The sequence below is a fragment of the Arachis stenosperma genome, chromosome 6, assembly GCF_014773155.1.
Source record: "Arachis stenosperma cultivar V10309 chromosome 6, arast.V10309.gnm1.PFL2, whole genome shotgun sequence".
Lineage (NCBI taxonomy): Eukaryota > Viridiplantae > Streptophyta > Magnoliopsida > Fabales > Fabaceae > Arachis > Arachis stenosperma.
Window position 1 is genome coordinate 144,273,100 of NC_080382.1, and position 13,439 is coordinate 144,286,538.

At 26.2% G+C, this 13,439-nt stretch overlaps 1 protein-coding gene across 1 annotated transcript; it reads right to left on the reverse strand.

The window, feature by feature from the left end:
* Nucleotides 1-129: 129 nt before the first annotated feature.
* Nucleotides 130-4,079, reverse strand: LOC130935578 (cysteine proteinase mucunain-like). The gene is made up of 5 exons (XM_057865379.1): nucleotides 3,536-4,079; nucleotides 2,329-2,564; nucleotides 2,100-2,240; nucleotides 1,311-1,763; nucleotides 130-600 (listed from the first exon to the last, which is right to left on the reverse strand). The coding sequence occupies exons 1-5, from the start codon at nucleotides 4,023-4,025 to the stop codon at nucleotides 514-516; spliced, it is 1,407 nt and encodes a 468-aa protein (XP_057721362.1). The 5' UTR covers nucleotides 4,026-4,079; the 3' UTR covers nucleotides 130-513.
* Between the last annotated feature and the right edge of the window lie 9,360 nt (nucleotides 4,080-13,439).

The window sequence follows — 13,439 nt, forward strand, 5'->3', positions numbered from 1 at the left end:
ATCACAAAATAAAACCACATATAGATCTTAAAACCAAAAGAATCACTCTCAGAATTACTAATCAAATGCAAATAAAAAGAAATTTCCCAATTATCGCTATATAATCTAACAAATTGGAAAGTTGGAAAGTGCAATAATCAAGTAGTCCTTTGTTTGATTGAAACTTTGAGAATACAAATACTACATCACAACATAACCAAATAACGTTCCCTTGTTTCTGAAATATGAATCCAAATAGTAGTTACTACTACACCCAACATAGATATTTAAATGCCTATGTACACAGTCAATGCCTGTGACTGAAATTTGATAAAGAAGCATAATTCTATCATCTTTGCATCACTATGGTGAAGATGAAGATCCATGTGTTACGTGCAGTTTGATGAAACTAAAAGGAAGATTAGTATCATATATAGTTGGTGTTGTAGTCCTTTTCCTTCTTCCTCCATTGTTGTTTGTTTTCATCACTAGCTTCTTCAGCACGTAAACACATTTCTTCAACTTTAACTGCTTTTAAGCACTGCTCACACCATTGAAGGCCCAGTGAGGTTTAGCTGCAGTTCTCTTCAACGCCTTCACTCCAAATGGGTTGTTCTTGTTCTGCAAGCAATCACAAGAACATCAATGAATATGATTTTCTATCATAAATTAAGGATGAAAACAGAGGAGTAACTAACATTATGTGAAATTGATAGTTGAGAGTCAGTTAAATGATATGACAGGTTTGATTAAAGTGTCATCTAACGGCTCTCAACTATCAACTTTACATAAGGTTAACTACACCCTGTGTTTCCACCTAATTAAAGAGTAGTTATACAAAAGGGACATCCTAAAACAATCAAGAATCAAGTTTAATCCACAAAATATATCACTTATAAACCTTAACTTATAAGGTTAATTACACTAGCTTCTTGAGGTTAAACAATTTCACATACAATAGCCCTTGATCTAGAAAATGTGACGCTAATCTATCCCCAAGTTAGTAGTGACATCATTGACACCCTATCTTATAGAATGACATGATGATAAATGAAAAATCTAAGATAAAGTATATTTTTTGAAATAAATATCTCTAAAATTTACTTTGTATAAATTTTACTCACAATGACTAAAATAAATTTCACTTCTATCTCAAGTCTCAACACATCAATTGTATTAGATATTCATAACCAATTTAAAATTATCCTAACTCAATTTTGTAACCGGTTTTGTTATGAAACCACTCATCCCAAAAATTTTAAAATGATAGGAACAAACTATAAGAATAGTGATTGAAAGCAAGAAATAAATTGTGAGGATATTATGCATACCTTGAGGCAAAGACCTCTGTAAGTGTCACAAACGGGGTAGTCGGCAGGGCAGCAGCTGTAGTGATCATCACAGCAGGTAGCACCTTCAAGAGGGCAGCATCCCCATTCAAAGCATGCATTTCCAAACTGGAAAAGGCAGCAGCATGTGTTTCCAGATTGGCAGCTGAAGTAGTTATCACACACCGACGGCGGCCTCACAGGCGACGGCGGAGATGGTCCGGGGTTAGGAGGATTGGGGCCATTCTTAATAGGGTAAGAAGGCTCGATGGCGATTCCACACTTGCCTGCTCTGCTGTTACCAAGATTCCGCTCCATTCGGATGTAACCGTCCTCTCCCCAGCTAGCTCCCCATGAGTTCCTCACAATCCAATACTCATGCCCACCTTCTGACCCATACCCTACAGCAGCAACTCCATGGTCCAATGCTGTTCCACATTTTCCTGTGAATACACCCTACCACACCCAACAACAATCACCGTAAATATACATCCAAAATCATAAGAGGAAGTATAGGGAGCCAATGGAGTATATGTACAATGTGTACAAACGAAGTTTAGGGATGTTCGATTCAGTAGGATATTATATGTTTATTATCCTTGTTACCCTGATGGTTATTTTGGATAATACGGGTATATTGTGTTTGAAAAATTAGTAGTATTTCATTCTGAATATTCATTTTTTAACTCATATTGGGTCAAATAAACAGCCCATTGTACACTACAGATATTCCATTGGCTCCCTAGTGGAATTCAAATCATAATTCATGCATCTAAAGGGTTGCAAACTTACAGATACATATAACTGGAATTCCCTGCCACCTCCTTCAATGGCAACTGCCACGGGCTGATTGGCAACGGCCTTTTTCAATGCCAATTCATCATAGGCAGGAACATCTTCATAGCTATCAATCTTCACAACCTTAGCATTTTTCTGTGCACAAAGGGACACATATTTGATTAATAACAAGTACATTTTTATGCAGGTGTCAAGAATACAAGAAAAGTGCAGAAAAACTAACCCTGTTTTGGTCACATATGCCATCATAGCCAGTGTAAGGGTAATCGGCTTCAGAGTCAATGCCACCATTGTTGATGATGAACTCAAAGGCATAGTCCATGAGTCCACCATTACACCCTTCATTGTATGATGTATCACAGTCCACAAGTTCTTGCTCTGACAGTGAAATCAGATCCCCTGTTACGATCTTGTTTATTCCTTCCACTGCAGCAATTGTTGAGAATGCCCAACAACTCCCTACATTATAGAATTCATATTTACATTTAGATTAATAACATTATTAACATGTAACAAATTATTAATCTCAAGACTCAATGAGTATTCAACCGACAATTAAATCTCTTTCAAAATTCTTATTACTGCTTCATTTAATAAAAAGGATATAAGTATGTATTAATCTTTGCTACGAAATACAAAGGGTCCTGAAGAATCTTATTCAATACAAACAAACAACTTAGCGGGCGATTGTTTTTAGGTGGAAACTCAGCTGACTTAAGTTGATACCTGAGAGTAGTTAATTGATTTTATTAAATTTTCATCCAAACAGTTTGCAACTTCACCTGAGTTTTCCCCTTGTTTTTACTCTTTACTATTTTTTTTTTCTCACAAAATCTCAAAATCCGTAAAATAAAACTATAGAAAAGTAAAAAATAAAAACGCAATAAGGGTCAGTGAGTAAATGAACGTCATCCTGATTCCTGAAGCATGGAAGTCATGACATAATGCACCCAAAAATATCCAATTTCTCATGACATATACTAAATCATTAGATACACTGACGAAGGTAATCTAATACTTCAAATCTGCTTCTATTTTCTCATTATTCTAATTTATCTTACTATACTAATTTCAATCTCTTCCTATCAAGATCCAGAACCTCCAAAGCTTGATAAATCATACTAAATCACTTTAAAAATAATTTTTTATTTTATATTATTTTTTTAAAAAAACTTATAATAATAATAATAGTAATAATAACTCTGCAGATATTTTCAGATAAAGTTTTCAGATATTATTAGATCATGTGGGTGGTCACAAGTCACCAGTCAAGTCACAACCAACCAATACAACAATCGCATCCATAGCAGCTAAAACAAAATTCAAATTAAAAAAAATACATAAATAAATAAGGGAGACAGAAAATTAATTTATAAATTTTTTTTAAAAAAAAGGAAAATAATTTTTCCTTTTCTTTTTTTTACACTTACCACATCCTCCTTGGTCTTTGACTCCAACAACAGCACCTTCCTTCCTCCAATCAACACTCTCCGGCAACTTGTCCCCGACACGTGGCGCGTATCGGTTGCTCCTGGTCTTAGCCTTCATCATCCGACGGTTAGGATCCATCCTGGTACCCAAGTACTTAGCCCTGTACTCTTCGTTGGTCAGATCGGCGAACCGGTTCAGACCGAGCTGGAAAGTCCGGTTCGGTAAACTGTTCTGTTCATCAATAAACCGGAGGTTATCCTTAAAGATCTCGAACCGATTCTTGCTCTCACCACTCAAGAGACCGTTACTTGATTTCTTTCCATGCTTCACAAGCCATTCCTCGTACATAGCCATGACTTCCTCATCGGTTCTCCATGTGTTGGAGTGGGTTTTGTCGTACGAGATTATGGACATGTCTGATGCATATGAAAGAGTGAAGAGAGTGAAGAGAGTGAAGAAGAAGAGGAAGATGGTGAAGGATGAAGCCATGGTTGTGAAGACAAAGAAGAAGAAGAAGAAGATCAAAGGGTTGGAGAAAGGGTGCAGTGAAGGTGGACTTTATAAAGGCATAAGAGGGTAGGAAGATAATTTCGGTTTATATTAAATTATTGCATTATTATTATTATATATTATATAATATATAATGTTCATTATTAGATTGTTATGTGAATGATTATTAAATATTAATGCCTATATTAGGTAGGAATATATCAATAAAATGTGAGGCTATGGGAGGAGGGACGTATAGCATATTTCGGAACCTAGCTATCAGAAAAATAAAAAAGGGTAAAGTACTAAATTGGGTTTGGGCGTAATTCTGTTTTGGTCTTTAAGGTTTAAAGTGTTCTATTTGAATCTTAAAAAGTTTTATTTAGCATCAATTTAGTCCCACAGTGAGGTCAAAATTAAATAATTAACAAAATGTCCTACATAACAACTGTTTAAGAACAAAATCGATAATCTAGAGAACAAGTACAAGCTTCAGAAGCACAAAATCAACCATTGATGCATCAATACATTTATTTATCATTTTCTTTAGTTTTATAGAAAATATTTTATTTATATTATAAAAAAATAATAAATAAATATATTGATGTATCAATGGTTGATTTTATGCCTCTGGAGCTTGTACTTGTTCTCTAGATTATCGATTTTGTTCTTGTACTGTTGTTATGTAGGATATTTTGTTAATTATTTAATTTTGACCTCACTGTGGGACTAAATTGATGCTAAATGAAACTTTTTAGGATTCAAATAGAACACTTTAAACCTTAAGGACCAAAACAGAATTACGCCCAAATCTAGAGGACCAATTTAATACTTTACCCAATAAAAAAAGACTTTAGCTTGAAAAGAAACATATTTATGTGAAAATTTATCATAATTTAAATTAATTATTTTAGTCTAAAAAATAATTTATAAGTAAAAATAATATTTTAAATTATAAAACTTTTTTCAACTTAACTTTCAATATCACGTTTTAAAATAATATAATATTTTATACTCACTTTTGTAATTACATCACCTCTCTTCATATATTTTTAATACGATAAATTTTTTTAGTTAAATATCCAAACATATAATGGATTGTCACATAATTAATTATTTTAAAAAATAATCATACAAGTAAATATTATTAAAATAAATTTAATTTTTCAGCATTTCTAAACATATCCGATCCCTAAATAGATTATTTATGGGAATAAAATGAATTAGATATGATAAGATGTGTTTACTCATCATGGTATATATGAATAGTGTAAAATTATTTAAAAATATCAGTTAATTAATTTAAGGTATTAGAAGATTACTTAAGTAATGAAAAGATATTAATTATAATAATTAAATAAATCTATTATTTGTATAAAAAAATCTCATAATCTATTTGTTTCTAACATTTAAGATCTTCTTACTACTTTTACAGCTAGATTATGGTGTGATTAAGAAATCTTCTTAATTAACAATTATCTTTTTAGTTGAACTCGTATATTTTCTGTCTAAAAATGAAGATTATGTTATGTTGATACGTAGCATTGTCTTGAATGTTAATATTATTATTGTTAGATCCTGTTAATATGTAGCATTCTCTTGAATAATATTAATATTATTATTTTAATTACGAGCAAGTGAGCAACTTGATTTGCGCCTCGTGTAAGTGAAAAGCCCCTTTTTTTAAGAAAAAAATTATTTGAATTAAAAAATATCAATTTGTTCATGCCCAGATGCACTCAAAAAATGGTATTAATATTATATTTACCCTATGGATATTAAAAAACTAAATGAAAAAAAAACCCAGCGTTATTTGAAAATATATAAAATGGAAAAAAATGAATTACGTTATTCCTCTTTCTTTTTACATTTTTTTTATTTATTTACGTTTTGAATTGCATACTTTCATTGCATTTGATTCCATATAAAGTAAAATTACAATGATGTCATTGCATAAAAAAAGAGATTTGGTTAAATACTATCCTAAGAATATTGATTAAAAGGATAAAATATTATTTTTAATATATTCAATTAAAAAATTAAAACTTTAGATTTGATTTACATTTTTATATAAATTATCTAATTATATACTATTTTAAAGAGTATTCTTTATAATATGTTTGGTTTACAGTTTGTTTTCTTTTCCAAAAATCAGATTTTGGAATGTTATATTCCTAAATACATTTTTTAATAAAATTAAAATATACTTGTTAGTAAAACTAAAAAGTAAATAACAAATTCAAGTTAGTATTATAATTGTCTAATTTATTTTTTATAATAAATTTTAATTTTTTAAAAATTATTTATTCTTATATTTTTTAAATTAAATAATAATTTTAATCTTTTTTAGTAAATAAATACTATTTTTTAGGCACCATAGCATCTACTATATAATAAATTCAATTTCATGTTATTTTAAACGTTTTCATAATAAAATAAATAACTTAGATCAACAATTTTCAAGTAGACACATGCATGGGAAAGCCAAGTAAGAGAGATAAATTCATAATAAATAAAATAAAAAGGGGAATAAAAATGAATAAGACTTTGGAAGAAGAGAAGAGAAGAAATGAGAAGAGAAGGGTACCCACGGAAATGGGAAATATGGCCCAATTGGAAACACTCGCAGCTTGTTCACTCTCTCACGCGCTATACGTCACGCGCCACACGCCACGCGCCCATCACCTTCACATGTAGATTCATTGAAGTTTAGTGCTACAAATCATTAATTAATTCAGATAAAAATATCTTTGATTTTTCTATACAAAAATGTTTAGCTGCCATTTATTATTTTCTATAAAATAAAAATGATAGTCGTACCTTGCTTCAATATTATTTGAAGAATATTTAGGAGTCATCATTTGAGTGTTACAAGAAGTTACAATTTTTTTCAATCTATTATCTTTTATTTTTGTTTTTTTAAATTATTATTAAAATAAATAATAATTTTATATATAATAAATATATAATTATAAATAATGACAAATTCAAAATATTTAAATAGTAGAGGTAAATATATAACACATAATAATAATAAACAAACATATTAAAACATATATAATTAAATATGAATATATTAAATATTCAATAATATATTATTTATTCACTCTCAATATTATTAGTATATTAATAGGTATTAACTTAGATATTAATTTATCTTTTTATAAATTAAATACATATAATAATAGTAAACATGAGATTAATCAAGATAGTAAATATATTATCTTCTAACCAAGAAATCCTTTAAACTATTTTTTAAAATAACAAAATACATTTTTTATGAATTATATAGGATAAAAAATATTTTAAAAAAAAGTATGCATCAAACTTTCATATATACGGAAGATAGAAGATTACGTAATACTTGTTCAATTATTTAATAAAAAAGGTACCAACATTGATTTGTAATAATAATAATAATAATAATAATAATAATAATAATAATAATAATAATAATAATAATAATAATAATAGTTTGATGCATTATATATCAATGTAAGCAATTTTTTATATGTATTTAATCATATAATATTACTCATAAAAAATAAATATTTTTTATATTAATAATGTAATAAACGTTCATCTAAAATAATAAATATAATTAAAAGTATTATAAATATTTTATACTATCAATATATTAAAATAATAATAATAATAATAATAATAATAATAATAATAGACCTATAAATCCATAGAAAGATAAATTATTAAAATAATATTAAAAAATTTATCACACTGACAAAAATAATTCTTAAAGATGCACACGATAACTAATTTAAAAATACGATAAAATAACAAATAAATATTAGATCTTTTTATGAGTAACAAAAAAAGTGTTAATTTATTTTATTTAAATAAAAAACTCCCACCATAATGCATATGTCCAAATCAGATTATAGATATTATATAAATAAAATTATAAATATTAAATTAAATAAAAAAATTAAATTTTATTGTTATTATCTCTCTAATATTATTTTATTTGAATATTTAAATAATAAAAATATATAAATTGTATTAAACTATCACAATATTCATACTAAAACCAAATAATTTTAAATAAAAATACAAAATTTAGTATACATAACAAAAACAAATAAAAGAAGAAAAATAAACGTGTCAAGAAACGAAATGTGTTAAAAAAGAAGAGAAAAGAAAACGTCCAAAAAAAATAAATTCGCGCCACAAAAATTCTGACTTGATATATATATAAAAACTATTATCTAAATTCATGTTGTGTTTCTAAAAATGTTATCAAATTCATAATAGCAATGTTATGTTGGGTCCTCGCCATTCCCGCCCATGCTTGGATCTTATTTTTAAAGATCTGAAGATATTGTGAAATTACAATTTAATTTTTCAACGGAATAATCTATTATGAAATAATGGTATAAGTTGTTTATACTGATCACACCTTTTTCATTTTTTACGTTTGTTTGTAAATAATTAATTTTTTATTTATTGAAACAAAAAACCCCAAAAAAGGGGGAAATGATAATACAAAAATATTATATGTATACTAAAAGGTAATCATAAATTAGTACTATATAATATTGTATATTTATACATATTATAGTAAAATAATTAAATATTTAATAGACAAATAATTAACCAAATTTATTTATAATAATATATATTTTTTATAAAATATAAAAATAATGATTGATAATTGATTTTGATATAAAATTTAATATTTAAAATTTACAATTTATTTTAATATATACGTAACATAATTAAAAAATAATAAAACGAAAAATATTGGAAATATCTAATCTTTTAATTCTTTTGTGTGATAAAAATATCTACCCTCTAGTGGCCCATATAGTTCTTGCTAATTACACGAAAATTGAACTTTGATATAGACAACGTGCAAAGATCTCATATTCATTTAGTTGCAATTGAATACGCCAAGTTGCGTGAGGATAAAATCACCTTATTATTATGTATATTTTATTTGAGGTCACATCCTCTCTAGCTTCTTACTCCTAGAAACAATAACTTATATAAATATTTACATTAATTTAATTTTAATATATTATTAGTATAAAATAATTTTATGTGTATTTAATTATATACTATTATATATGTTCGAGATTTTGAGTCTCGGACGAATCGATGTTATTTGGGATGTAAGATGGAGTGAAGAGAATTAGATTTAGGTCACTAGTATGAAGACGGATCTCCCGAGCTAGAGCTAGTGCGTAAGGATTGGGGCTTCACGACCTCCTGAGCTATTGGTTGGATGAGGGGGAGTCACCTGCAAAAAAAACTCCGACGCTCAAGTCAGAATCCGTACGAAATGACAGTAAAAGTAGGGAATCGTGATGTACCTGGAAGGAGGGATAGGACACTCTCCTAATATATTATGAGTATAAGACAAGTCCACAGGGTAGGCCTGCCTTCCAAAAAATTTTCCCTTATAGTTGTCATGTGGCTGGCTGGTGGAGGGAGGAGGTGTCTGGATATTATCTGCAGTTCGGGCATCGCGCGCCTGCCAAGTCGGCCGCTCGGATTAGGCCGAAACAACATCAATAAAAATAACTATATTTTATATTGATCACGTGAATAATTATGAAAAAAAGATGTGATTATATAATTATATAAAATATTTTACACTATTGGTACATCAAAATTAAATTCATGTTTACATAAATAAATAAAATACTAAATGTTTCCATTAATGTAAAGTTTTTGCAATTGTTTTTATAGCATGTGACATTATTACATGTTTATTCTAAATGTTCATAGCATTAAATATTCGTTTGGAAAATTTTAAAAGTAATATTTTTAAGTTTGTGACTTATAAAAAGTAGTAATATTAATGTTTGGTGTAATTTTAAAATCAAATTACAGCTTTTTCAAAACTTATTTAAGAGTTTATAGAAAAAATAAAAAAAAATAAATTCTCTCATAATATTACTACTTTTTATCATATTTTTTTTAAATAAGTATTTTTAGAACTAAAAATTTAAATACAAAATAACTTATTTATAAGCTACTTTTAATATAATCAGTTATTGTTTAAGCTATTTTTTTAAAAGAAACTTGTTTGCTTAAGAAAGTCGCCCACTTTGTTTCTGCAATATCTAAAGAATTAGTCATTAGACTTTTGACCTAATAAATACTCTTATGCAAACCGAAAAAAAAAAAAACTATTTGCTCAAATTAAACCAAATTATTAGTAGTATTTATTATTTATGAGAGTGTAAAATTAGGCATCTTTCTTAGAACAGAGACAAGTTAGTATCTAATAAAAGACTAAAAACTCACGTTGTTCATAGATAAGGAATCAAACTTGTTTACATGTGAACTAATTCCTTATATAGATACTTTTAGTTAATCTTATATTAATTATACAAAGTATAAAAAGACATACTAAATGTTGAAGTAATTATTTAAATAAATGATCATGTAGAAAAACTCATGATCAGTCATAAACACTTAAATAAGATATAGAAAGGGGGACAATAGCCCCCTTAACTAAATAATTTTTATATAAAAAATTCCTTATTTTATAATTTAGTCTCTCATAATTCTTTTTTTTTTTGTCCTTTTTTCCGGTTATACTTTTTATGTTGTCCCCTCTAATTTAAAGCTTTTGCTCCATCCCTGGTCATAAAATTATACTGAACTCATAGAATAATATTATAATAGAAATGTATTAATATACAAAGATACTTGAATATTCTTACTTGTCCTCAACAGAAATAAATTAATAGTATATTAATTAACAAATTTTATCAATTGTATCGAACTATTAATTTTCGACTATTTTATCAAAATATTCATCAATAATTATTATATATAAAAATTAGTAATAATTATTTATTAGTTGATTTAAATAATAATACAAAATATATATTTATGATTGTAATAATTTTTCATTTTAATATTTTATCACATAATAAAAAATGTTTTAACTTGTCACAAAGTATTTAATTAATTTTTATATATTTATGATTAATGATAAAATATTTCTATTAACTTAAATAGTTAAATTTCATACACTTCTTTAATTTTTCAGATAAAAAATTCACTTTAAAACTTTTACCTTGCTTCAAACATGCATGTATATATAGAATAAAAGGTTAAATTCTATATAGTTTCTACCATATGGATAATTATTGTGTATGGTAATATTTAAATATTTAATGCGTATGGGAAAATATCATAATATGAATATGAACTATTAAATTAATTATAATAATATGACGCATTTATTTTAAATAATCAATCTACTTCATAATTTTATTGTTATTTACTAAAGTTTCTGTGGAAGGATTTATATTTATAAATTGTCAATTTATTCTCTTAATTTTTAAAAGTAAGACTCAAATTTAAAACTTTTAAATAAGAATGAGGAGATTATATACTTTGAATTATAATTTATTAACAAAAGATAATTATTTTTATTGATATAATATTACGTAATTAAATACACACATAAAATTATTTTACACCAATAATAAATTATTTTTTTAATATATATTATTCATAATATTCTTTCGCATTTGTTAAGAGCTTATAATGTTAACATCAAAGACTCCTAAAATTTTTGAGCTTTGTGTTTGCATCCAATGTAATCACTATACGTATACATCATATATACGTAGGATAGTGTTGGATAGTTGTGTTGATTATCATTTTTTATTTTTATTTATATATATATATATATATATATATATATATATATATATATATATATATATATATATATATATATATATATATAGCTTAATATAGTTTACAAAAAAAATGGCTTAGGGGAAGTTTAGACTTTTAGACTATTTAGTTTCAAAATTAGGAATGAATACTCACATGGTCATTATTGTTTGTGAAGATTGGTTTAGTTTCCTTGCAGGCAAAGTAAAATGGCACTTTACAAATGTCAACTATCATAGGTTATGGGGCAATTAATTCAAAAAATTATAATGGATACAAACAAAAAGAGATATAGTAATTAGACTTACATAAAAAAAAATATATATTTTTTTTTCAAACTAGCTATCATTATCTTTTATATATATTTTATAAACAAAAATCAAATTCAAGTTGAAAACAACAAGTTATTATGAGATCTTAAATAGAATTTTTTTTTCTAGTTACACTAAACTTGAATCAAATATTTAGGGAAAAAAAAGGAAACAATAATTAAGGGGTGAGTTGAATCAACCTTCTTTGGTAAAAAACTATACATATTAATATTGAATAATTTCTTTTACTCAAAATCATTTGAGAATGAGTAAGAATATTATTGGGGTAGAGAATACTTATAAATTATAATGGCAAATCGCTTTCTTTTTCATTCATAATCTTGAGACGCAATGTTTGACCAAATCATACAACCCTTCAGTCTATTATTTATTTATTATTATAAGGTAAGGGGCTAGAAAATATATTTTGGGGTTATATTGTTAGTACTAGAAATTAGAATCCGATAACGTCACGACAGTGCTAAATTAATTTGCCAAACAATAATATATATAATTAATTAAGATAATAGAAAAATTACCGAATAAAGGACATTATTAGTGAAATCTGAGATTGTTACATGACAATTATTTAGGGGTACGAACTGGGCTGGCCAAATAGTCCTATAACATTTTTGCCATGACCCACAATTTGTTCTAATGTAGTATTAAAAAAGTTTTTAAATATATTTGTTTTAATAATTTTAATCGTTAATTTTAATTAATATATTATATGTATTTTTTATAATTGAAATAAACGGTTAAAATTATTAGAACACCTATATATCTAATACAATTAAAATTCTTTCTATAGTATTTAATGATAATTTGGTCTGAATCTTTTTAGAAGTTATTTTTCACCAAATATGCTAAATTACTTGCTATGAAAAATTATTATTATTATTATCACATTTTTTCATTTACTTATAAATAATGTATTACCAATTTAAAATAATCCTTTTTAATTAATTCTTTACAATGATTTTATCCATTTATTTAAAGTGAATTTCAATATTGGATTAAGTAAGTATTTGATACTTTCTCTTTGTTTCTTACAATAATGTCGTCCTTTTTTAGTTTTGGTCTAATAAAATTAAAAATATTTTATTTCAATATAATCTTCACTATTAATTTATTTCATTAAGTATAGTAATTTTACTTGATAATATTTTTTACTGTATCTCCATCTCTTGTGGGGAGAAAAATCCATATTCAAATAATCTACACCTACAAATATTCTTAAAATATATACATCTCTTGCTCCCATTCTTCCCTATCAATCATTGTGTTCGTGATAATGAGAGCCATTCATAATTTATGAAAAGTTCCCCTAAAAAAAAATTATTATGAAAAGATAAATACTAGATATTCTTCATCATATTTTGTATTTATTGTGAAAACAATAATATCAAAATAATTCTCCCTTTGTAAGTAGTGTGTTCAA